Source organism: Schistocerca cancellata, chromosome 7 (assembly GCF_023864275.1).
Source record: "Schistocerca cancellata isolate TAMUIC-IGC-003103 chromosome 7, iqSchCanc2.1, whole genome shotgun sequence".
In the NCBI taxonomy this organism is placed as follows: domain Eukaryota; kingdom Metazoa; phylum Arthropoda; class Insecta; order Orthoptera; family Acrididae; genus Schistocerca; species Schistocerca cancellata.
Window position 1 is genome coordinate 344,963,954 of NC_064632.1, and position 27,215 is coordinate 344,991,168.

General features: G+C 43.8%; 1 protein-coding gene across 1 annotated transcript in view; it reads right to left on the bottom strand.

The window, feature by feature from the left end:
• Positions 1-7,623, bottom strand: part of LOC126092764 (odorant receptor 13a-like) — a 74,280-nt gene extending 66,657 nt beyond the window's left edge. The window contains exon 1 of the mRNA XM_049908491.1: positions 7,288-7,623. Coding sequence (XP_049764448.1) covers positions 7,288-7,623 — 336 coding nt within the window. The remainder of the gene's footprint in view (positions 1-7,287) is intronic.
• Positions 7,624-27,215: the final 19,592 nt, after the last annotated feature.

The following is a 27,215-nucleotide window of genomic DNA, read 5'->3' on the forward strand; positions in this document are numbered from 1 at the left end:
ATTTCTACGCGGGATATATAATGGTCGCATAATGGTCGCTAATTTCTTCAGTTTACCCAACGGGGGTTCATGACATTAAGTTACTTTTTCTTCTAAGGTGTCCCATTTAAGACCAACGAGCATTTCTGTTCCACTTTCGCATGCGCTATACCGATCCGCTGCTATCGGAGTTCGATGTCCGTTGTCTACCTACGTGATAAGGACTCCGAGCACGGAAACGAGACCCTAGAATTATTCATGCTATCGTCTTGTGTGCTATTTCGTTTACAGATGAACTGTACTTTCCGAGAATCCATCCAACAAAACTAAGACCTCTATTCGCCTTGTCTAATACTAATTTTACATAATAGTCCCATTTCATATCACTGCTCAGTTGTTGTTGTTGTGGGCTTTAGTCCTGAGACTGGTTTGATGCAGCTCTCCATGCTACTCTATCCTGTGCAAGTTTCTTCATCTCCAAGTACCTACTGCAACCTACGTCCTTCTGAATCTGCTTAGTGTATTCATCTCTTGGTCTCCCCCTGCGATTTTTACCCTCCTCGCTGCCCTCCAATACTAAATCGGTGATCCCTTGATGCCTCAGAACATGTCCTACCAACCGATCCCTTCTTCTGGTCAAGTTGTGCCACAAACTTCTCCCCAATCCTATTCAATACTTCCTCATTAGTTATCTGATCTACCAATCTAATCTTCAGCATTCTTCTGTAGCACCGCATTTCGAAACCTTCTATTCTCTTCTTGTCCAAACTATTTACCGTCCATGTTTCACTTCCATACATGGCTACACTCCATACAAATACTTTCAGAAATGATTTCCTGACACTTAAATCTATACTCGATGTTAACAAATTTCTCTTCGTCAGAAACGCTTTCCTTGCCATTGCCAGCCTACATTTTATATCCTCTCTACTTCGACCATCATCAGTTATTTTGCTCCCCAAATAGCAAACCTCCTTTACTACTTTAAGTGTCTCACTTCCTAATCTAATACCCTCAACATCACCCGACTTAATTCGACTACATTCCATTATCCTCGTTTTGTTTTTTGTTGATGTTCATCTTATATCCTCCCTTCAAGACACCATCCATTCCGTTCAACTGCTCTTCCAAGTCCATTGCTGTCTCTGACAGAATTACAATGTCATCGGCGAACCTCAAAGTTTTTATTTCTTCTCCATGGATTTTAATACCTACTCCGAATTTTTCTTTTGTTTCCTTTACTGCTTGTTCAATATACAGATTGAATAACATTGGGGAGAGGCTACAAACCTGTCTTTCTCCCTTCCCAACCATTGCTTCCCTTTCATGTCCCTCGACTCTTATAACTGCCATCTGGTTTCTGTACAAACTGTAAATAGCCTTTCGCTCCCTGTATTTTACCCCTGCCACCTTAAGAATTTGAAAGAGAGTATTCCAGTCAACATTGTCAAAAACTTTCTCTAAGTCTACAAATGCTAGAAACGTAGGTTTGCCTTTCCTTAATCTTTCTTCTAAGATAAGTCGTAAGGTCTGTATTGCCTCACGTGTTCCAGTATTTCTACGGAATCCAAACTGATCTTCCCCGAGGTCGGCTTCTACTAGTTTTTCCATTCGTCTGTAAAGAATTCGTGTTAGTATTTTGCAGCTGTGGCTTATTAAACTGTTTGTTCGGCAATTTTCACATCTGTCAACACCTGCTTTCTTTGGGATTGGAATTATTATATTCTTCTTGAAGTCTGAGGGTATTTCGCCTGTTTCATACATATTGCTCACCAGATGGTAGAGTTTTGTCAGGACTGGCTCTCCCAAGGCCGTCAGTAGTTCCAATGGAACGTTGTCTACTCCGGGGGCCTTGTTTCGACTCAGGTCTTTCAGTGCTCTGTCAAACTCTTCACGCAGTATCGTATCTCCCATTTCATCTTCATCTACATCCTCTTCCATTTCGATAATATTGTCCTCAAGTGCATCGCCCTTGTATAGACCCTCTATATACTCCTTCCACCTTTCTGCTTTCCCTTCTTTGCTTAGAACTGGGTTTCCATCTGAGCTCTTGATGTTCATACAAGTGTTTCTCTTATCTCCAAAGGTCTCTTTAATTTTCCTGTAGGCAGTATCTTTCTTACCCCTCGTGAGATACGCCTCTACATCCTTACATTTGTCCTCTAGCCATCCCTGCTTAGCCATTTTGCTCTTCCTGTCGATCTCATTTTTGAGACTTTCGTATTCCTTTTTGCCTGCTTCATTTACTGCATTTTTATATTTCCTCCTTTCATCAATTAAATTCAGTATATCTTCTGTTACCCAAGGATTTCTACTAGCCCTCGTGTTTTTACCTACTTGATGCTCTGCTGCCTTCACTACTTCATCCCTCAAAACTACCCATTCTTCTTCTACTGTATTTCTTTTCCCCATTCCTGTCAATTGTTCCCTTATGCTCTCCCTGAAACTCTGTACAACCTCTGGTTCTTTCAGTTTATCCAGGTCCCATCTCCTTAAATTCCCACCTTTTTGCAGTCTCTTCAGTTTTAATCTACAGATCATAACCAATAGATTGTGGTCAGAGTCCACATCTACCCCTGGAAATGTGTTAAAATTTAAAACCTGGTTCCTAAATCTGTGTCTTACCATTATATAATCTATATGATACCTTTTAGTGTCTCCAGGGCTCTTCCATGTATACAACCATCTATCATGATTCTTAAACCAAGTGTTAGCTATGATTAAGTTGTGCTCTGCGCAAAATTGTACCAGGCGGCTTCCTCTTTCATTTCTTAGCCCCAATCCATATTCAGCTACTACGTTTCCTTCTCTCCCTTTTCCTACACTCGAATTCCAGTCACCCATGACTATTAAATTTTCGTCTCCCTTCACTATCTGAATAATTTCTTTTATTTCATCATACATTTCTTCAATTTCTTCGTCATCTGCAGAGCTAGTTGGCATATAAACTTGTACTACTGTAGTAGGTGTGGGCTTCGTATCTATCTTGGCCCCCATAATGCGTTCACTATGCTGTTTGTAGTAGCTTACCCGCATTCCTATTTTCCTATTCATTATTAAACCTACTCCTGCATTACCCCTATTTGACTTTGTGTTTATAACCCTGTAGTCACCTGACCAGAACTCTTGTTCCTCCTGCCACCAAACTTCACTAATTCCCACTATATCTAACTTTAACCTATCCATTTCTCTTTTTAAATTTTCTAACCTACCTGCCCGATTAAGGGATCTGACATTCCACGCTCCGATCCGTAGAACGCCAGTTTTCTTTCTCCTGATAACGACACCCTCTTGAGTAGTCCCCGCCCGGAGATCCGAATGGGGGACTATTTTATCTCTGGAATATTTTACCGAAGAGGACGCTATCATCATCTAACCGTACAGTAAAGCTGCATGCCCTCGGGAAATATTACGGCTGGAGTTTACCCTTGCTTTCAGCTTTTCGTAGTACCAGCACAGCAAGGCCGTTTTGGTTAGCGTTACAAGGCCAGATCAGTCAATCAACCAGACTGTTGCCCTTGCAACTACTGAAAAGGCTGCTGCCCCTCTTCAGGAACCACACGTTTGTCTGGCCTCTCAACAGATACCCCTCCGTTGTGGTTGTACCTACGGTGCGGCTATCTGTATCGCTGAGGCACGCAAGCCTCCCCACTAACGGCAAGGTCCATGGTTCATGGGGGGAGACACTGCTCAGTATAGCCCCAAATCGTCATATACTGCTCAGTATAGCACCAAATCGTCATATGATGTGACTTGCTCGAAACGTTAACCCATAATGTTGAAAACTGTCAGGTATTTTCTCTTTGTTACTTACACTACCGGACATTTCTCCACATCTAAGGAGAAATGTCACTCATTACACCAAGTGAGCAGGCCGGGGTGCCCGAGCGGTTCTAGGCACTACAGTCTGGAACCGCGCGACCGCTACGGTCGCAGTTTCGAGTCCTGTCTCGGGCATGGATGTGTGTGATGTCCTTAGGTTAGTTAGGTTTAAGTAGTTCTAAGTTCTAGGAGACTGATGACCTCAGAAGTTAAGTCCCATAGTGCTCAGAGCCATTTGAACCATTTGAACCATTTGAACCAAGTGAAACTGTTGTGGAAGCTTTCTGCAATTCCTCACTCTATTTCAATGACGATACTTTCCTGCACACAACAGCATCGTCAGCGAGCCATCGTATAGTGCTCCTGATTCTGATATAAATGAGATATGTACACTACTGGCCATTAAAATTGCTACACCACGAAGATGACGTGCTACCGGCGCGAAATTTAACCGACAGGAGGAAGATGCTGTGATATGCAAATGATTAGCTTTTCAGAGCATTCACACAAGGTTGGCGCCGGTGGCGACACCTACAACGAGCTGACATGAGGAAAGTTTCCAACCGGTTTCTCATACACAAACGGCAGTTGACCGGCGTTGCCTGGTGAAACGTTGTTGTGATGCCTCGTGTAAGGAGGAGAAATGCGTACCATCACGTTTCCGACTTTGATAAAGGTCGGATTGTAGCCTATCGCGATTGCGGTTTATCGTATCGCGACATTGCTGCTCGCGTTGGTCGAGATCCAATGACTGTTAGCAGAATATGGAATCGGATGGTTCAGGAGGGTAATACGGAACGCCGTGCTGGATCCCAACGCCCTCGTGTCACTAGCAGTCGAGATGACAGGCATCTTATCCGCATGGCTGTAACGGATCGTGCAGCCACGTCTCGATCCCTGAGTCAACAGATGGGGACGTTTGCAAGACAACAATCATCTGCACGAACAGTTCGACGACGTTTGCAGCAGCATGGACTATCAGCTCGGAGACCATGGCTGTGGTTACCCTCGACGCTGCATCACAAACAGGAGCGCCTGCTATGGTGTACTCAACGACGAACCTGGGTGCACGAATGGCAAAACGTCATTTTTTCGGATGAATCCAGGTTCTGTTTACAGCATCATGATGGACGCATCCGTGTTTGGAGACATCGCGGTGAAGGCACATTGGAAGCCTGTATTCGTCATCGCCATACTGGCGTATCACCCGACGTGATGGTATGTGGTGCCATTGGTTACACGCCTGGCTCACCTCTTGTTCGCATTGACGGCACTTTGAACAGTGGACGTTACATTTCAGAATTTCATATGTGTCACGAGCCGTGGCTCTACCCTTCATTCGATCCCTGCGAAACTCTACATTTCAGGAGGATAATGCACGACCGCATGTTGCAGGCCCTGTACGGTCGTTTCTGGATATAGAAAATGTTCGACTGCTGCCCTAGCCAGTACATTCTCCAGATCTCTCACCAATTGAAAACGTCTGGTCAATGGTGGCCGAGCAACTGGCTCGTCACAATACGGTCAGTACTCTTGATGAACTGTTGTACCGTGTTGAAGCGGCATGGGCAGCTGTACCTGTACATGCCATCCAAGCCCTGTTTGACTCAATGCCCAGGCGTATCAAGGCCGTTATTACGGCCAGAGGTGGTTGTTCTGGGTACTGATTTCTCAGGATCTATGCACCCAAATTGCGTGAAAATGTAATCACATGTCAGTTCTAGTATAATATATTTGTCCAATGAATACCCGTTTACCATTTGCATTTCTTCTTGGTGTAGCAATTTTAATGGCCAGTAGTGCATGTTGCGAACATTGTATGTCCTAATGCTCTTCCTTAGCCGCGCGTAGTGTCCGTGCGGTTAGAGGCGCCGTGTCACGAATTGCACGGCCCCTCCCGCCGGAGGTTCGAGTCCTCCCTCGGGCGTGGGTGTGTGTGTTGTCCTTATCGTAAGTTAGTTTAAGTAGGGTATAAGTCAAGGGACGGACGACCTCAGCAATTTGGTCCCTTAGGAATTCATATACATTTGTTGCTCTTGCTTAGAGCACATCCCGATATAACGTGGTTCCGTAGAATTCTAGCCATTCAATACACGGTTCTCGGTTGCATTTGTGAAACATATGTATTAATTATTGCTAGATATTCGTTGCAAGGTTATGTAGGCCTTTATTATTTTACAATAAATAGTATTGCAAATAACTGTCTGTTTACCAAATGTGCAAGACGTTTGAAATAAGTATGAAACAGCACACTTCAATGCACAATAAGAAAACATGTAAGCACTCTGCTGGTATCATTGATATGCATTTGGGAGAACTACATAACTCTAAAGGACACATTCTGGCAATGTTGGAAGAAGTTGAGGTTTTTAGCGTGCAACTGGGAGAGCAAAACATACGATGATTTTTTTTATATACATACTTCCTAATGAAAGCAGGAAGCGTAGACAAGACATATTCGCATGTCAAGGTAACTTCCTACAGATACACACCATCCGCCGGTATATAAATGATGAGAGGTGCAATTCTCCATGACAAATAAAACCAGAGGGTATTAGCGGTGCTTGTGTTTAGTGTTGTTTCCAGGCCTCGTGGAGTATATACCTGGTAGAGTACAAAAGAGGTATGAACACATGAGTGATCACTGTAAACTGCACTCATATGAGACAGCGTTATCAGCGCCTGACAAGTCTGAAGTGTCCTGATTGTGAGTCTCCATTACGCCAGCTGATGGAATCATACAATATTGACATTTGTGGGCATACAGATGTAACAGTGGCCCACCTAGTTTACGCCTCTGTTGATCCATCATGGACAGGGGACACCGGCTGTTCAAGTAATTATCAATGAAATTCACCAACAGCCATGTAATTGAGATGTTATTTTATTTTGACTATGGATTATACGGTACTGTATAATAATGTCGTTTATTTTTGAGAGCTGCATATGGGGCCTGAAATTGGCATAGTGGAATGCCGAAACTGGTAATCAAAATAAAATAACATCTCAATTATACGCCTGCTGGCGATAATCCTACTTTACCACTCATGGGACAGAACAGTGGTTGCATTTTTCAACAGAGTAATGCTCATCTACACACTGCAGGTGCCTCGCTGAACTGCCTGAGTGATGTTGAGGTAATCCCATGGGCATCAAGATCCCCAGGTCTGGCCTAAGTGAAAATATGTGGGACCTTCTAGGAAGTAAATTCCTTCCCACTACCAGTATCCTGATTATGAAGGACCACTTACAATTGTTGTTGGCTAGCTTCTCTCAGGAGAGGGTAGCACTGGTTTAAGATACTTTTCTCAACTGAACAGTGCTTGCATACATGCTGGAGGGGGTGCAATGTAATACTGATGAGTGGGCTCAATGTGACAAGTTCATTTTTTTAGGGCAGTGTAGTTATATATGGCGACGAAGAGAAACGTAAATATGGTTTGCTGGATGATAATATCTCCCATGACTGGATTTGGCCATACTGACCTGAAGAGCGAGCCGGTGGAAGTCGCGCTCACACATAGCGATGTGTAGCAGGCGGACGAGCCAGATGGCGGTGGTGTCAGCTACACTGAGCGTCAGCGTGAAGACGTCCAGGTCCGTGGTGCCCTCACGGCACATCACGGTGAGCTGAGAGCATAAGAATGTGAAGCAGACGGTTGCAAAGAAGAGGGTGCGCAGCCGGAAGAGTAGAACAGAGCCGGCGACGCTGCGCGGGTGTCGCATTATGGCCGCCCAGTGGAGAGGCCGCGTTAGGTAGCCCAGGTCGCTCGCCGCCTCTACCGCCGCCACCGACGCCTTCGCTGGACGAGCTGCTGCCATGGTATCCGGAATACACTACACGTACAGGAAAAGCAAGTTTCATAGTGGATAGAATGTGTGTCGCTTCTATTTAGAGAATTATAACTGGGGTGGGTTGTGATTTTAATATGTTGCTATCTGACAAGCCCTGCTACGATGAATGCTCTCAGATGTCAGACAAAAATTATTTAATTGACCTAACTGATTAATGTTCTTAAATAACCTATTCAGGCTCAGTCAGGTAAAGACTAATGCTAGTTAAATTAGAGTAGTAGAATCCCATGAAGACATTTATTACAAAAAATCAAGAAAATTGAAAAATAGAATCTGCACAGAATGAGATTTTCACTCTGCAGCGAAGTGTGTGCTGATATGAAACTTCCTGGCAGATTAAAACAGTGTGCCCGACCGAGACTCGAACTCGGGATCTTTGCCTTTCGCGGCCAAGTGCTCTACCATCTGAGCTACCGAAGCACGACTCACGCCCGGTACTCACAGGTTCGCAGGAGAGCTTCTGTAAAGTTTGGAAGGTAGGAGACGAGGTACTGGCAGAAGTAAAGCTGTGAGTACCCGCCGTGAGTCGTGCTTCGGTAGCTCTGATGGTATAGCACTTTCCCGCGAAAGGCGAAGGTCCCGAGTTCGAGTCTCGGTCGGACACACAGTTTTAATCTGCCAGGAAGTTTCAGAATCTGCACAGTTACAACACTCAATTAATTCTACTTGTCAGACTAAACTTAAGATTGTCACAAGACCCATCTTCTAAGCAAAATTCACTCCCCACTCTCATTTTCACAGCAGGAACACTTAAATGGTTGGTACTGTGTAGTCTCTTTGTTAGTAAAAATCTCCACTGTCTCTGGCGCTGACAACAGAGAGCTCAGTAAACTATCTAGTGGAACTGAACACATTTATCATTACAGTTCCCTATTTTTCAACGTGTGGCGCATATCTCACGATAAATAGTTGAGTGGAAAGCATATCTACCACGCCGATCTGCAGAAGGCTGTGGTTATTGTGGAGGTGAAGTATGATGCACAGATGTGATTTCAACTGCACAAAGGGCGTGTGGTTGTATTCACAAATTTCTACGTTCATAGTTACTCAGCTACAGAAGCCAAGACAATCTGCTTGTACTCTTGCCAGGAGCAGACACTTCACTCAAGCGAACAATTTGGAAAACTTATAGCTCCATGGAAAAGCGCCGATTTTTCCCTCTGATCACAGAGAAACAAAACGATTCTGCACAATTAGCACCTTCGCAGACTAAGTTTGAGAGTCATCGCTGCACACTTTGCCAGCAATGTCTTAAATTATACACTCTCCAGAGATGCATGGAGATGCATGTCAGCTGGACACCCACCAGAGAGTCCCCGACACTTTCCACTTTGATATTTGCAAGCCTCGATTCACTAATGTGGACTCTCAGCTTAGCCACTCTTTCTAGACACGAGACAGCTGGCCAATCTCCGAGCAGTTCACACAAAATGTTCTAGAAGCTTCTAGAACAATTTAAATCGAAGTCCTCTTGAAGAACTTGGCCAATCACAAGGCCTTCTGTGTACGGGGATGGGAAAGCGCTATACATTTTGTATGGGAATAATGTTTTATTATCGACTGTGAGTGCCTGTATGGCGACAGGAGACACATTCCAATAGGGCTCAAAACATTGCAGATGATTCTTGTTAGGCGGCCACCTTTATTATCCATTTTTAACTTTTGCATGTCCTCCTGATGGAAGGCAAAGTTCGTTGGGCTGCTCCACAGGACGACTTTGCAGCGGGCTGTAAAATTATGCCCTTCGGCCCTCAGAAAAAGCTCCTAGCTTGCCCCCAACTCTGAAGTCCGTCGCTTTCTCAGCTCCTTTCGCTATCCTAGCCAGCGCAAAAATTACTTTTGTAAAGCATGCAATACTTCAGTTGTTAGCATGAAACAGTATCAATCTTTATCATTAATACTCTGATAAACCCCGTCCCCCCAACCTTCGATCCCAAATGACATAATTAATCTATGTAATAAATAAATTACGTTAACAGATTATGTAAGGAGGCAAAAGCTTGCCGCCTTGCAATTCAAAAGTGAGGAAAGTTACTGCCAGACAGGTTCAGCTTGATCTAAGTGTAGCGTAGAAAGCAGATTGCTGAAGAATCGCAGTAGCCTTCAGTGCTACTGAACACAAGGAGAACAGTTTCTGAAAAGGATTGTTGCACTTGACGAAAAGCAGATACGAGATTTTGAGCCAAAACTGAAGGCTCAGTCGTCACAATCTGAAAGTTCCGTCTCTCCATGCCCAAGACGTTCTGTCGCCAACAATCAAAGGTGAAACTGATGGTGATCTTTGTTTATGACATGAATGGGGTCATAGCTGCAGACAGAGGCCCCAGAGGACGTCTTTAACAGGCGTGTACTGCAAGCTGTTTTGCGCAATATTTTGAACCGGAAAATTCATAAAAGAAAGCCAGCCGTGCTTGCAGCTGGAGTCCGCATATTTCGCGATAATACAGGACCGCTTATTGCCCTACCTCTGAGAGAAATGCTGGACAAATATGGATGGGGAGTACTTCCCCATTCACCATACAGTCCTGACATGATCCCAGCAGATATGTTTCCCAAATTGAAGAAAATTCCGTGGCAAACGTTTTGGTCCACTTTATGAAGCTTCCAGTGAGCTGACCCGAGTAATCATCAGCTCAACAATGAATGTGTCCTATCCAGAGCACAGAAGTCGCCAAAACGTTGGGAAGCTGTCGTAACCAAGAGTGGAGATGATGCTGAAGGCCTATAAATGTATTCTGTAAAATAAATTATTTTCTTCAGTCCTATCTAACAGTGTGTAGAAGTTTTGAAACGAGCCTCGTATGATATATAAAATTCCCTGTTAGATTGTCTGATCATACCATGGATAGAAAAAAAAGTTTTAGTATTTGTGATAATTCTTCTTATTGATTAGATGTAGCCCACCATGACACTCTCACGCGCCAACCTCTTCGAGTAACTATTACAGTCAACATTCTCAATTTTTTGTTGAACATATCCAAGTCTCTGCCCTCCCCTGCAGTTTTTACCCTCTGGAGTTCTCTTTAGTGCCATCGTAGTTACTCTGTGACGCCTTAACGCATGTCCTATCATCCTGTCCCCTCTTCTCGTCAATTTCACATGTTCTCTTCTCACCGCTTCTGCGGAAGAGCTACTCATTTCTTACCGTATCATCTTTATATAGGAAATGGAAATGAAGTTCCATGCTTCTTTACAGAGCGTATGGGAACGATGCGGGAGACCCGCACCGCTTAACTAGGCAAGGTCCTAGTGGAGGTGGTTTGCCATTGCCTTCCTCCGACCATAATGGGGATGAATGATGATGATGAAGACGACACAACAACACCCAGTCATCTCGAGGTAGGAAAAATCCCTGACCCCGCCGGGAACCGAACCCGGGACCCCGTGCTCGGGAAGCGAGAACGCTACCGCGAGACCACCAGCAGCGGCTCTTTATATAGCACCACACCTCAAACGCTGCAGTGCTTTTCTTTTCCGTTTTTCCCACAGTCCATGCATACAATGCATACAATGCTGTGCTCCACAATTCTCAAAAATTTCTTGCACAAATTACTGCCGATGTTTTATACTGCTAGACTTCTCTTAGCTAGGAATGGTCTCTGTGCCGGCACTGTTCAGCATTTTATGTGCTTCTTGCTTCGTTTGTCATAAGTTATTTTGTTTCCAAGGTAGCAAAACTCCATTTCATCTACTTCGCTGTCCCCAGTTTTTATTTCACGTTTCTCACTAATCTCATTTCTTCTATTCCACATTACTTTGTGGTTCTTCGGTTTGCCCCCACTCTATATTATGTCCTCAGTAGACAGTCAATACACTCAGTATGCTCTGTAATTCTTAGTCCCTTTTTTTGAGGATAGCAACCTCATCAGCGTATCTCATCATTGGTGTTTTCTCCGCTTAAATCCTGATCCCACTCTTGAAGCTTTGTTTTATTTCAATCACTGCTTCTTCGACGTACAGGCTGATCAGTAGGGGAGAAAGACTGCAATGCCATCACGAATCTTTTTTCACTACCATCCCCCACTAAAAAAGAAAAAAAAGAAAAGAAAATAAATATCAAACTGCGACCTTGAGTCTTGGTGTTAAATTTTGGCTATTTTGTCTATACACTCGCCCTACAAGGCGACATGTTTTTTTTCTCAACGGTTTGATGATTTGGCGCCGGCCGGAGTGGCCGTGAGGTTCTAGGCGCTACAGTCTGGAGCCGAGCGACCGCTACGGTCGCAGGTTCGAATCCTGCCTCGGGCATGGACGTGTGTGATGTCCTTAGGTTAGTTAGGTTTAATTAGTTCTAAGTTAGGCGACTGATGACCTCGGAAGTTAAGTCGCATAGTGCTCAGAGCCATTTTTTGATGATTTGGCAGCGATTTTGTTTATAGAAGTGCATTTTAGTCGTTCAAGAGACATTACGCCTCGAAAATCACCGAGTAATCGGTCTGGAAATGATGGGCACGCAATGGCCGAGGAATGATGAAGACAGTAAACAAAGAAAAAGCCAAGCCTTGTGAGAAAATAGCAACTGAGGGTGAAGGACGTCTTGGAAGTATTGCCGCATAGTCACGAGGACGCTAAGTGTAATTTCGCTACGTAGCCATGAAGCCAATGAAATAACCGACAGCCAGGCGCCAGTCCATCGAGTAATTAGCCTGTAAAGAAGGGCATTATGACTAGACAGAGAGCGTGAGAAGAGACAGACAGAAGATCTTTTGTAGGGATACCAATACGTCATGAGGAGCCAGTGAGAGCCGGACAGTGTGGCCGAGCGGTTCTAGGCGCTTCAGTCTGGAACCGCGCGACCGCTACGGTCGCAGGTTCGAATCCTGCCTCGGGCATGGATGCGTGTGATGTCCTTAGGTTAGTTAGGGTTAAGTAGTTCTAAGTTCTAGGGGACTGATGACCTCAGATGTTAAGTCCCGTAGTGCTCAGAGTCATTTCAACCATTTTTGGAGCCAGTGAGAGGCTTAGGATGCAATGCGTAACTATACAGGGTGTATCATAATTAATGGCGTAAATGCATATAGTTGAAAGTACACGATACTAGAAGCAAAGAAGTGTAAGTAAACATAGGCTCCAAAATGCATACCTTAAGAGCCACGAGCAACTTTTTATCTTCCATACTATGAAGCAAATCTCTTGTACTGCAAGCTCTTTGCTTTCCATATTTTGGGAAATGATAATATGGACCAAAACAAGAAAAAAATTCCAGTAAAGATTTGCTCTAAAATGCCTACCTTAAAAGTTATGAGCACTTGTTCATTACGAGAGTTGTTTTTCAAAGTACCGCAGACGAACAACTGCTCATAGCTGTTAAGGTACGAATTTTAGAGCACATGTTTACTGAAATTTTTTTTCTTGTTTTGGTCCATATTATCACTTCTGAAAATATAGAGAGCAAAGAGGTTGCAGTAGAAAAGATTAGCTTCAACAGAAGATGAAAAATTGCTGGTAGCTCTTAAGGTCTGCATTTTGGACCCTATGTTTACTTATACTTTTTTGCTTCTAGTATCGTGTACTTTCAACTGTATGCGTTTACGTCATGAATTAAGATACACCCTGTAAAGGAGAGACACCTTTCTTCTTCCATCCGCCTCTGAAGAATACAATTAGGGGGAAAGCAATGGAAGCACGTGTTCAGGATCAGATGATGTCGGGGATAGGCGGTATAAAGTGTGGAAATTGTGAACTAAGAGAATGAAACTCTGGGAGCAGGACGTTCCAGGCAGAGTAGCAGAGCAAATCAGAAGGAAGAGTAAAGGGTAGCGAGGAGGTGAGCAGGACGCTACGAATGAGATGTATAGAGTAGCAAGAGCCAGGCAGGGCTAAAACAGGAGTATGAGTAGCCATACAGTGATAAGCAGATGCAGCTGCATTACACTACTGAGGTGACAAAAGTCAAGGGATACCTCATAATATCGTGTCGGACCTCCTTTTTCCCAGTCCCACAGCTCGTGGTCTCGCGGTCGCGTTCTCGCTTTGTGAGCATGGGGTCCCACGTTCGATTCCCGGCGAGGTCAGGGATTTTCACCTACCTCGAGGTGACTGGGTGTTTGTCTTCTCTTCATTTCATCATCATTCATGAAAGTGGCGAGATTGGGCTGAGCGAAGGTTGGGAATTTGTACGGGCGCTGATAACCGCGCAGTTGAGCACCCTATAAACCAAACCATCATCATCATCCTTATGCCCGGCGTAGTGCAGTAACTCGATGTGGCATGGACTCAACAAGTCGTTGGAAGTCCCCTGTGGAAGTATTGAACCACGCTGCTTCTACAGCCGTTCATAACTGTGAAGCGTAGGCGGTGCAGGGTGTGCATGAACTTGCCTCTCTATTATGTCCCATAAATGTTCGATGAGACCCATGCTGGGCGATCTGGGTAGTCAAATCATTCGCTTTGATCGTCCAGAATGTTTTTCAAACTAGTCACGAACAACTGTGGCCTGGTGACATGGCGCATTGACACCCATAAAAATACCATCATTGTTTGGGAAAACGGAGTCTATAAATGGCTGCAAATGGTCTCCGCATAGCCGAACATAACCATTTCCATTCAATGATCGGTTCAGTTAGGCCAGAGGACCCAGTATGTTCCATTTAATTACGGTCCACACCATTACAAGGTGCATTCAAGATCTAAGGCCTCCGATTTTTTTTCTCCGGACTGGAAAGAGATAGAAACGTGCGCATTGTTTTAAAATGAGGCCACGTTCATTGTCAATACGTCCCAGAGATGGCAGCACCGTACGGCAGATGGAATTTTACCACCAGCGGCGAGAATGAGAACTGTTTTAAATACTTAAAATGGCGACGTTTTCCTTACTTGAACAGCATGCAATCATTCGTTTTCTGAATTTGCGTGGTGTGAAACCAATTGAAATTCATCGACAGTTGAAGGAGACATGTGGTGCTGGAGTTATGGATGTGTCGAAAGTGCGTTCGTGGGTGCGACAGTTTAATGAAGGCAGAACATCGTGTGACAACAAACTGAAACAACCTCGGGCTCGCACAACCCGGTCTGACGACATGATCGAGAAAGTGGAGAGAATTGTGTTGGGGGATCGCCGAATGACTGTTGAACAGATCGCCTCCAGAGTTGGCATTTCTGAGGGTTCTGTGCACACAATCCTGCATGACGACCTGACAATGCGAAAAGTGTCATCCAGGTGGGTGCCACGAATGCTGACGGACGGCCACATTGCTGCCCGTGTGTCATGTTGCCAAGCAATGTTGATGCGCAACGACAGCATGAATGGGACTTTCTTTTCGTCGGTTGTGACAATGGATGAGACGTGGATGCCATTTTTCAATCCAGAAACAAAGCGCCAGTCAGCTCAATGGAAGCACACAGATTCACCGCCACCAAAAAAATTTCGGGTAACCGCCAGTGCTGAAAAAATGATGGTGTCCATGTTCTGGGACAGCGAGGGCGTAATACTTACCCATTGCGTTCCAAAGGGCACTACGGTAACAGGTGCATCCAACGAAAATGTTTTGAAGAACAAATTCCTTCCTGCACTGCAACAAAAACGTCCGGGAAGGGCTGCGCGTGTGCTGTTTCACCAAGACAACGCACCCGCACACCGAGCTAACGTTACGCAACAGTTTCTTCGTGATAACAACTTTGAAGTGATTCCTCATGCTCCCTACTCACCTGACCTGGCTCCTAGTGACTTTTGGCTTTTACCAACAATGAAAGACACTCTCCGTGGCCGCACATTCACCAGCCGTACTGCTATTGCCTCAGCGATTTTCCAGTGGTCAAAACAGAGTCCTAAAGAAGCCTTCGGCGCTGCCATGGAATCATGGCGTCAGCGTTGTGAAAAATGTGTACGTCTGCAGGGCGATTACGTCGAGAAGTAACGCCAGTTTCATCGATTTCGGGTGGGTAGTTAATTAGAAAAAAAATCGGAGGCCTTAGAACTTGAATGCACCTCGTATGAAGCCACCACCATCTTGCACAATTCCTCGCTGATAATTTAATTTTTTATTTTTTTCTACTTTCTTCTAATCTATTGCACATGAATATAGCACATAATAGTTTAACACAGTTTCATATGTGTTAGTAAAAACTAAGCATTATGGTATTTAAGAGGGAAAGAATCTACATAGAATATGTAGAGGTAAGGGGATGTTCTGCCGTGGCGCGTCTCGTTACCGTGCCGTATGGTCTCCGTTGTCGCTCAGTCATGTGGGCTTGCAGTTCATGAGCTGATATTTTAGCTCTCAGCATTTGTATCCTTATCCCAAACAGCCCATGTGCCCAGTATCCAGTACCTAATCATATTCGCTCTTTTTTAGCCAATATTGTACACCTCTCTTTCTTACTGCTAGATCTAAAGGTAGATAGCCTAATACCACCAGCAGCGCCTCAGTCGGTGTTGTTCTATACGCGCCCGTCAGGTGCTAGTGTACACCTTTCTGTGCTCGTCGTACAGCCCGTGCTGTCCTTGGTCTTTTGCCTTCATGAGCCCAAACACTTGACTCGTGGTCCAAAAGGGCAAGTCAGATTGCGTTGTGATGTATTCTTATTACATTTAGAGAGAGCTGAAAACTTCCTTGGCGATTTTTGCTGTTTTATTTTGGATTTTAATGCCTTTCTGACAGGTAACTTGTACATGTCCATGAAAGTTTTGCTTTTCGTCGATGTTAATTCCAAGGCACCTACATACTGTCTTTCTTTTCACAGTTTGGTCGTCTATTCTGATTGTGAAATTTCTCGTTCTCGATATTGTTCCTTATAGTAATATATAAACTGTTTTGTGCGCTCCTATCACGAGTTTGTTTTCTACGCATCTGTTGCTTAGTCCTTCAAGAACTACCCTACTAGTTTCCTCCAATGCAGCCCTTGCATTAGCAGATTTTATAATCAATAGATCGTAAATGTAAGCTATACAACCTCTAGCGTTTGTTGTACTCTGAAGTAAAGGCTCTAGCCCAACATCCCAGAACTCTAGACGTACAGAGCTCTGTGGGCAGCCTTTTGCAATGTCTCTCACAATTTTCTTTACAGGACACTCTAATTGCACCTGTATGTCTGTGCAGTAACCTCGTGAACTGTTATAGAGACACCTGGGACAGTCCATCTGTTTGAGTCTTTTTAAAAAGGTAGACCACCACAAACTATCAAAAGCCACAGCTATATCAATCATTATGCCTATAACATACTTGTCGCCTGGGGTGTTCACAGTATTCACTGCGTGATTTCTCGCATCCTCGGTAGATTTCCCTTTCCTGAAAGCATACTGCAGTGGGCTCATGCCCACTAACTGTCTGTGGTCCCTCAGCTGGCGGCACCGAACCCTCTCCTCTACTTTGGCTGTAGAATTTACCAAACAAATCGCCTTGGAAGATTTCAGTTCTCTTGGATCTTTGGCTTCCCCCTTATTTTTAGTATACTGCTGGTCGAGATTTTCCAAATTCTGGGCACCCGACCCTAAAAAAGATATTCGTTTAATAACACTGTTATATATGGCACAATTTGGTCCACTAGCTGTTGCAATACTTCTTCCAGGATTTCATAAGGTCCTGCTACTTTCTTCTTCTTTAACTTCATTTTTGCCAGTCTCCAGGACAAATGGGAACACAGAACTGTTACTCAAATTCTGCTCTAGTAATTCAGTAGCAGATACCCTGCACTGGTTGTATTTTAAATTCTATCTTTAAAAATTTCCAATTCGTCTTGCGTAGGTTGTGTAGTCACTCGGGATAGATGCAAGTGCCTAAGTCATTATCTGTGTTTGAAATCGTAGAGTCAGACGACCTCGAGGACATAATATACTGATGAGGAATTCCGCGAGACCACAAAGGTTACACGTATTAGGCCGTGCAACACGCAGAATTAACTGGATGTATAAAACAATTAGAGAAAGAAAATGCCACGCCTAGGGAAGAAAGCAAATACAAGACAGTCCGTTCGTCCGCTATTGTGGAAGCCACTGCTCCACTCGTTCAGACGGGTGTCACTAAATCAGCGATTGAGATCACACAAGCCACGCAAGGAAGCACACTATTCATTAACTCTAAGGACAAGAAAGGTGCAAAGCAAATACAGACACATCTGACAGATCTAATTGATCTGAAGGAAGAAAATAATCTAAAAAATGAAGGCAGCACACACTGTAGTCATAAATAAAACAGAAGAGATCAGGAATGAAAAAAAAATTCGGAGCTGAACAAAGAAATGGTATGCGAGCCACCTAGGAAGCGTAGGTCGAAAGTCATAGTGTTTGACGTCCCCAGAAAGTGAATTGAGTCATTATACGAACAGGACTTGGAGGCAATGACATATAACAGTTCTTAGAAGAAAAAATAACCAGGTTCACAACAGGCCCACGAGAGAACTTACGGTAAATTATCTGCTGGAGGGAAATACAAAAGTCAGAGCACATTTTGCTACACCGAAAAGAATAGATACTGGATTTCGATCAACCACTGTGAAGAACTACGTTGCAGTCACCAAATGCTGTAACCTGCACAAATATGTGCAAATTGCAAAGTACTGTAAGAGAAACAAAACCGACATGCTCCCACTGTGGACAGTGCTACCATCTACAAAAGAATTTTAAAAATATCAAGGAGGTCAAGTGTACATTCCATTTGCGAAAAGGAAAAAAAAAAATCATGTGACCAACGAGTCAAAGACTGTGCGACGTACCAAATGTTCCTGTAGCGGCAAATTCAAAGAACCGAATACGAATTCTAAACCACTGTGTAATCTGATGGCGAGCATCACAGGAAACCACAGAGTAAATACAAATGCAGCAAATGTAAGGCTGACAGTCGAAGAAGCCGATGAAACACTGTTCAGGAAGAAAACTGTTAAACCAGAGCCCACTGATCAAACGGATTATAAAATTATCTGTCATCTTTGTAATAAACGGAAACCTCTGTCGAAAAGAAAGCGAGACGCACAAAGAGCCAAAATATTTTGGTCCAATGTGAAGGGTAGAACGAGAAGAGACAGCAACACAAATCGAAAACGTGCTTGACAACATACACAAGGGCGATAACGAGATGGACAACATAAAGGTCAACAATAAGAATAATGGAGAGGAGTGGAGTTTCTGGCAGTGGTTAAGAAGAAAGGAAAATAAAGAACGGATAGCATGCCTACGTCTAGACAAGGAAGATTTAAAGAAGGACATACAAATTCAGAAATACATGAAAGTGGAATGACTTGAAAGTGACGCCACGCAGCACATAGCGGAGTGTGACAGCACGCAATAGCTAACAGAGGAAGATTATGGAAATGGAAAGGTCACAAAACCTACAAATTACGAAAAGGATATAAACAGTGAGGACATGAAATGTAAAATGGAAGAAGTTTGTGGCCAGATACACGGCCTATTTACGAAATGTGTGAAAACGCAACGAGATTAGTTAAACTGAAGGATACGAATGTGTTAACCACAGCAATAAGACACCTGGTTAGGCTCACAAATCAAAAGGCTGTACCATAAATTTTCGTGTTATGGAGGTAGTTGATCATATTCAGTTCGGTGCCAACAAACTGCCTACAAATACAAAGGAACTGCAGACTCCACTCCACGTCGCCTTCAAGAGGAGGCGGAAGAAACTTGATACTGAGCATCTGTAGAGGAAATTAGTGATGACACATGGCGAAATGTATGTGATTGCAAGTTAGACTGGCCCCATAGGTATGCTCTCACTAGGTCCCTGCAGTTTTCATGTACGGTCAAAGCGCACCCCAAAGGCAATGCAACAGAGACAGATGATTTAAATTGGCCAGATAAATGCGATGTACAGTGCCATGGTGATGCAAGAACTCGGGAAAGTGTTAGAGGAACTGGACTTACAAATACAATGTATAAGGAAGCCACATTACAGACACGGGGCATTACTCCACATGCCAGTTACATCCGAGGTCGCAACATCAGGTCACCATCCAACGGCCGTGGTGTTGGTGCGATAAAGACATAACTCTGACAAAGATACGACAACTTTGTGACGAACACGCGGTGACAATAGAAATAATGACTACCTTAGCAAAATTTTACATAACTAATCTATATTTTCAATACACTCACATATAAAAAATTTAAACACATATAAAAATTTAAAAAAAACAGCAGCAATACTGAGTCGAATGGACGTAATGGACGCAAACTCAAATGGCTCTGAGCACTATGGGACTTAACATCTTAGGTCATCAGTCCCCTAGAACTTAGAACTACTTAAACCTAACTAACCTAAGGACATCACACACATCCATGCCCGAGGCAGGATTCGAACCTGCGACCGTAGCAGTCACGCGGTTCCGGACTGAGCGCCTAGAACCGCGAGACCACCGCGGCCGGCACGCAAACTCATAATGAACATTGTGGCATAGCAGAGTAACAGAGCAAAGAGGTTATGCCTTCAGGACACTGTACGAGAAATTAGTCTTCATGTCATGGATAAGTCTCTCAATCCACCTATCGCGCAGGTGCGACAATAAATATTGAAATGACCCTCGCAAATTCGAAAGCCAGTGACCACACTGCCAATTGGAAAGTCTGCGATGGACTTACAACACGTGACCCTAGCCTCGTTGCCAACCTGTCTTCATGGCTTCTTGGGGTCTACACCACAGTTGAATCCTACCGTCAGTTCTTACCAACAAAAATCGGCACTCCAATGACAAGCCACGGTTTTCCAGTGATCTAGGGCCACGAACCCAGGAGAGGTGCTGTAGGCGATGTCCTGCTGTTAACAAAGGCGCTAGCGTCGGTCATCTGCCTTCCATAGCCCATTAACGCCAGATGTCGCCGCACTATCCTTATCATACGCGTCCTACGTCCCACGTTGATTTCTACGGTTATTTCACTCAGTGTTACTTATCCGTCAGCAGTGACAACTCTACGCAAACGCCGCTACTTTGAAGTGCGTTGTGCGTGGTGAGAGGTAATGCCTGAAATTTGGTATTTTTGGCACACTCTTGACACTGTGGATCTCGGAATATTGAATTCCCTAACGATTTCCGAAATGGAATATCCCGTGAGTCTAGCTCCAACCACCATTCCGTGTTCAAATTCGCGCGGCCGTAATCACGTGGGAAACATTTTCACATGAATCAACTAAATACAAATGATAATTCCGCCAATGCTCTGCCCTTTTATACATTTGTGCCACCATCTGAATACGTGGATATCACCTCAGTGCAGTATCAACATAGTTGATGAGATCATAAGGGCGGGGGCGAGGAATTCTGCGTGGTGTGGCGTGGGTGCAGTATCATTTCGTAGTAGACGGGACGGTGCAAGTCAGACATCGTCTCTGTACTAAGACCTGGTATTTTTTTGGGAACAACTCCTTGAATGCGAATAGAGCCAGAGTTAACACTGTTTCTGAAATAAATTTAGAAGTTGCAAACCACTTCTGCTTGACGTTATCTCAATTCATTTTCCAATCCTTACCTCATGTGATCAGGTATTTAACAGTGTAGTCAGGTCTAGGCTCCCACTCACACAGGAGAGCTGGCTATATCGCTAGTCACAAACCCTGTCACCAAATCTCGAGCAATACCCACGTCTGGGACGCAACAACACGTTACTCTGTGCCATGTCCTGAAAATGCAGATGATAGCGGGCGAAGTAAAATTTGATGGCCCAAGGAAGCAACATAGTTGTGTCCTGTGCAGGATCAGCTGAGACACTGTCATGGAACAGGAACACCCATTTAGTTAGCCTCCCGTGATGCATCGTCCTGACAGCCAGCAGCAACCTCGTCACGAGACTTCAGTAGTATGCTCCTGTGACGGTTCGTCTCTTATAAGCATAATACTCTATGTAAGCATCACACCATGACAGTCCCAAAGAAATACCCAGCACCACATTACCCAATGATGGTTCGGTCTTCACCTCTTTCGGCGGTGGAGAAGTAAGTTGTTTCCACTGTTTGCTTCGGTTCCTGTCTTGTAGTCATAGTGATACAGCCAATACTCGTCCAAGCTGATTATGCGGCTAGAACAGTCATCATTGTTGCTTTGGTTCGGGGGACTTTTTGAACAGATGCGGGAGGTCGTGGAATCCAGCGGGCGTCGGTCTTTGTCAAAAGTAAAATATCTTTCAAGATATTGAAAACAGACTCATGATTGACATTCACTTTTTCGACTATCACATAGATCAATTGTCATCAAACATTTTTGTTCAAGAGCCATAACTAACACTGCGCTGGGGAACCTAGGACATACATGCGTCGTTATTATTATTATTAACTCGTATCCCACATAAGTTATAATTCTATGAGCCACCAATATACCAGCTATGGCGAGGGTGCCGCTTGCCGCCAGGTAAAATCGTTAAAAGTTGGGACCATTTGGATGACTTCATATCTGTTGTTTCTATTTATGAATTGTGGCACGCTTGAAAACTGTGACACTAATTGCTTAAAGGAATGTTGTTATGCTGTCAGAGTGAGCAGATGATTAATCGATTAACAAAAGCAACTGAGGCGCTCTCTGGAACAATATATATATATATATATATATATATATATATATATATATATATATATATATATATCAGTCCTCTAGAACTTAGAACTACTTAAACCTAAATAACCTGAGGACATCACACACACCTATGTCCGAGGCAGGATTCGAACCTGCGACCGTAGCGGTCGCGCGGTTCCAGACTGAAGCGCCTAGAACCCCGCTCCGCCTCACCGGCCGGCGGCACATTTTCAGCAGATTGGAAGTCGCCGGTTATGTTGTATACATACGTCAGAGGCAGTAATAGTAAATTACCACAATAATAAGACAAGATGATGAGATGTGATGATAAAATCAGATTTAAAGTGAATTATTAATAAATGGAACAAAGTGTGGTAAAGACGAAACAAAACTTCACCTTTGTGCTATGATTACATGGGCCACGGTAAGTACAGGACCTCGAAGAATGTTGTATTGGCCGGAGAAAGCTTTCAGCATGTTGCCCATGCGAAACCTGATGAAATAACACCAATGCAGCTCAAGGGAAAGTGCAAAAAGGCAAAAATTGCCAGGATTATCGCGTAACGAAGTTTCTACCGACATCAGCCTTTGTTAACAAAAACAGAAGAAGCAGTGGTTTGCAGAATATGTGAACAAGAGGCACTATAACACTTTATAAGTAAAATGTTGTTTTTAATCTAATCCAACTGAAAATGTACATACATATATATTCATATTTGCGGAATTACCACAGAGAGAAACGCGTCTGGGGGAAAGCTTTTCCATTAATTGCTGCTTAAAAAACCGACAGTAATTGATTCTAACAGATGGCCATGCAAATAAGCACAAAATTTTCTATGTTCGAACTGCCGGCGTTGGTCAGTCGCAGTCACGCCCAAGTCTCAACACCCTCCAGCCGGGAAGCGTAAATATGTCAACGCCGTTACTCGGTGAGGAAGGCAGCAACGTCGACCTACATTTGTGCGACTGCAAGCGAGCTCAGAGGAGCACAGACGAAACTGCCTTTGTTACCCTCGTAATATTATGTAAGAGACCCTAGGTAGGACGCAACATTCGCTCACAGGAGTTTGATTAAGCAGTTAAGTCACTGTAGTAACTTCGTTAAGCAAATGTAGCGAAACTGAAGCCTGCTGACAATTTGAGAAGAGTAGAACCGATTCGGTCATTATTAATGACGTCGTAGAGCGAAGCCTCTCCTCAACAACATACATACTCCAACCGCACTAGCTTGGATCATTCGACCAGTAGGATCGATGTCGATCATGTCATTCGCGCTGGATTCTCTGGTTATAGTATCGTGACATCAAGTGTGTGAGACTGCACCAGCGCTGGTCTTACACTTACTGCTTCACGAGAAGTTCAGTGATTCGTAGTCGCGAATAACGAAGTCTAGCATCCAGTACTGAAGTCAGCACAGTAGCCAGCATTGATGGGTAGTCCAGGGTTGTTTATCAACAGGTTCCGGTCCAGGACAGGAGCTGTCCTTAACTCCAGCGTCGAATGTATGGCAGCCACCAGTGCCGGCTGCCAGCACCAGCATCAGCACATCACGGCATCTGACATTGCGGTCCTCCTCAGGACAACTTGGCCATTGATACAGGAGAGACTGAGTACTCCCCAATACGAAACACACACGCTGCACTCCTCGCCATACTGAAGCAGAACTACCGAGGAAGTAAATCGCCGCACCAGGGTATCATCCACTTCTGCTTCGAGCTGATGCAGCGTCCTCATCAGCTGTGATTCAGCAGCTGAATTAAGCGGTTTATATAGACATCAGCATTCGCAGAAGACACTTCAACGACTTGTGTTCTGAGTGATAAATGGAATGAATACTGTTTTATTGCGTCTAACGGCACCACAATGGTGCTCGGTCTGCCTCCTGACTAAACAACTGAAGTCTCCAACCTGGCAGTGGCCGACCACCACAGAGTGATGAAGGATGTACCTCAGCTCGCCACAGGCTTTATAATCGATAAACAAATCCTTGGAGAATCACTGACTTCAGCTCTAAAAATAGTGTATTAGCCACTGTTACCATTAGGGAAGCAAATAACATATATTATCATCAATGCACATGCCCCCATGATTGAGACTAACAGAACAGATCCTGTGAGAACAAAAGAAATTTGGAAAGACCTGGAGAAGGCACTACCCAAGATTCCAACGAAGAACGTCATCCTGCTTCGTGGTTACTTCAACGCTCAACTCAGGAAATAAATAAATTTGCAAACACACCAAAGAGCTATCGCCGACCTCTGTGGCCGAGCGGTTCTGGGCACTTCAGTCCGGAACCGCGCTGCTGCTACTGTCGCAGGTTCGAATCCTGCCTCGGGCATGGATGTGTGTGATGTACTTAGGTTAGTTAGGTTCAAGTAGTTCTAAGTCTAGGGGACTGATGACCTCAGATGTTAAGTCCCATAATGCTTAAAGCCGTTTGAACCATTTTGAAAGAGATATGCAGCCCACAAGAGGACTAATCCTAATGACGCACAACTAGTGGAAGTTTGTAAGAGTTTTGATCTGATAAAAAAGCAACAGCATTCAAACGCCTTCCAAGAAAAGACAAAACGTGTGCATCTTCCAACACTCTACTAAGAGTTCCAGATGAATCATGTAGCAATATCAGGATGTGTAGAAAAGGAAATTCAAAATTTCAAAGTCTTCAGCGGTGCAGACTTATGATTCAGATCACTTTCTTTACAAAATTAAGATCAAAATTCTACCAAGAGCCCATCAAACTGAAAACACTGTCAGTATCTTGAAGTATGATACAAAAAGAAACACTTGCAAAGTTTTTAATATTAGCTCGAAGCAGAAGAATTATCAAGGATGGGAACAGTTAAAAGGTGCGAATGAAACATTTCGCTTGAAGAAGAGAATGCATGGTGGCCGGAAGAAGGAGATAAAGCAACTGAAAAAGGTCGGAAACATTTGTTGATTGGTGTCATCAGAAAATAGCTGAAAGTCTAAAGAACTTCCAGGAAGTAAGGATAAATATTTCAAAACTATCCGAAATCTCAAGAGAAATTATGAGAAGGACCGTTTAATTCAAATAGAAGATGACTTCTGAAAGAACAGTATAGGAGACTGTTTTAGAATGTTGAAGAATAACTTAAGTAGATACGTCAGTTTTAGGAAAGGTGGTATATGGAGACATGGAAAACAGTCGGATGTTGGCCAGATACTTTGAAGAGCTCCTGAACTATGAAGCCCCATCTGAAACATTCACCTAAAATGAGAAAGAACCGAATCCGTATTGAGAGTGAATTAGTGTAGAAGAGGTTAGGAACATCGAAAATACTTTGAAGAATAATAATGGTACTGTGCACGATCGGTTAATTGCAGAGCTCTTGAAGTATGCGAGGGAGAATACGATCATCGAACTGACAAATATTAGAAGGACACTTTGGGAAGAAGAGCAGCTTTCAGAAGGATGCACGTCGTCTCTGATACATACTATACACGAAAAAGGAGCTTTGTCAGATATTGGGAAGTACAGAGCAATGTCATTAATACCATTGGCCTCAAAGGTATTCTCAAAAGCATTGCTGAACAGAGTACGTAGGATGCTTCAGAAAGGGGAGGTGATGTGCAAAATAAATTTTGAATCTGCGACTGCCACTCGAGTATCAAAAACAGAGAAGCAAAAATTTCTCGCTCACATTTGTAGTTCAGGAAAGCTTGTGATTCTGTAGATAAATAAACAGTGTTTCAAATTTTACAGGAGATGAGTTTCGACAGAAAATCCCGTGAACTGATTACACAGAGTTTAAGCAATACAGCGTCCAAGGTCAAGTTCAGAGGAAATCTTTCAGTAGCCCTCACGATTAAATACGAAGTGAGACAGGGAGACGGACTCTAATCTTTGCTTTTTAGCGGTATGTTTGATAAAGTGATCAGAGAGTGCGAACAACAAATGAAAGGTGTCGGTGGAATACGACTGGGGTGCAAGAAAAAGAAAAATGAAATGCGCCAGCCGTGACTTCTACTACTTTGGACAGTGTGTTGTACCAACGTATAGTGTAGTGCTGAATTATCGGTACTCGCTTTCCTGTATATGCGTGTTTCTCAGACGAAGGTTGTTTCACCAGAAACGAAACGGGGCTGCCTCTCAATTTAACGGCACCAAGATTTAAAATGGCTCTGAGCACTATGGGACTTAACATCTGAGGTCATCAGTCCCCTAGAACTTAGAACCACTTAAACCTTACTAACGTAAGGACTTCACACGGGATTCGAACCTGCGACCGTAGCGGTCGCGCGGTTCCAGACTGAAGCACCTAGAACAGCTCGACCACACCGGCCGGCAGCCAAGATTCGCTGATTTGTGACGGAGGTACTGCATGATTTTCTGGATGATACTCCACATGATCTTCACGGAAGGATGTTGTCCTAGTATGTTGAAATTCTGTCTGACGTGGAGCATCTGACTCGTAGACACCTGTGCCAGACGTTTCCTCAAATGAATGTGGAAAGAGAAGGTTATGTTCGTGGCCAGCTCGTTTAGCTGATGTGACTGCTTTTTTAGGGGTGAGTTGTACGGAAAGTCTGGCAGGTCCGCAGTGGACGTCCTGGCAAACTTTACCGCTGCCGAAGAAATTGTTCCGCAGCTCTGGAGATGTTTCAACGGGTACGAGAGAAGTTTATACTACAGGCATTTGGATCAACTTTAGTGCAAAATAAAAGTATTAAAAATATATATGTCTGCTTGACTGTTTGGCCTTGTCAGTAGGAAAAGCTCTGAAAATTTTAAATTTTATCGTTACGAGCATAATTTTTTAGAATCATTTCTGTACCAAGATTCACCATTTTGAAACGATACTTTTGCTCTTTTCCGCTAATCCTGAAAGTTATATCGTTGCAGTAACGCACCTTGTACAGAAACCAACCAAGGGCACGAGAACTAATGAAAGCTGATTCTGTGTGATGCCAGATTCTCTGTGTTGCCATGGATCCATCGTCAACTGACGCTGAGAGCACTCGAGGTATTTCTCTCTTCCACTTTCCCTTAATTTCCATCGTATTCTGTCATGATAAAGTCAATAATTAACATTCAAACAATGTTCCCTTTTTATTTAACACATGAATATGTGTGCGTAACGGTCAAA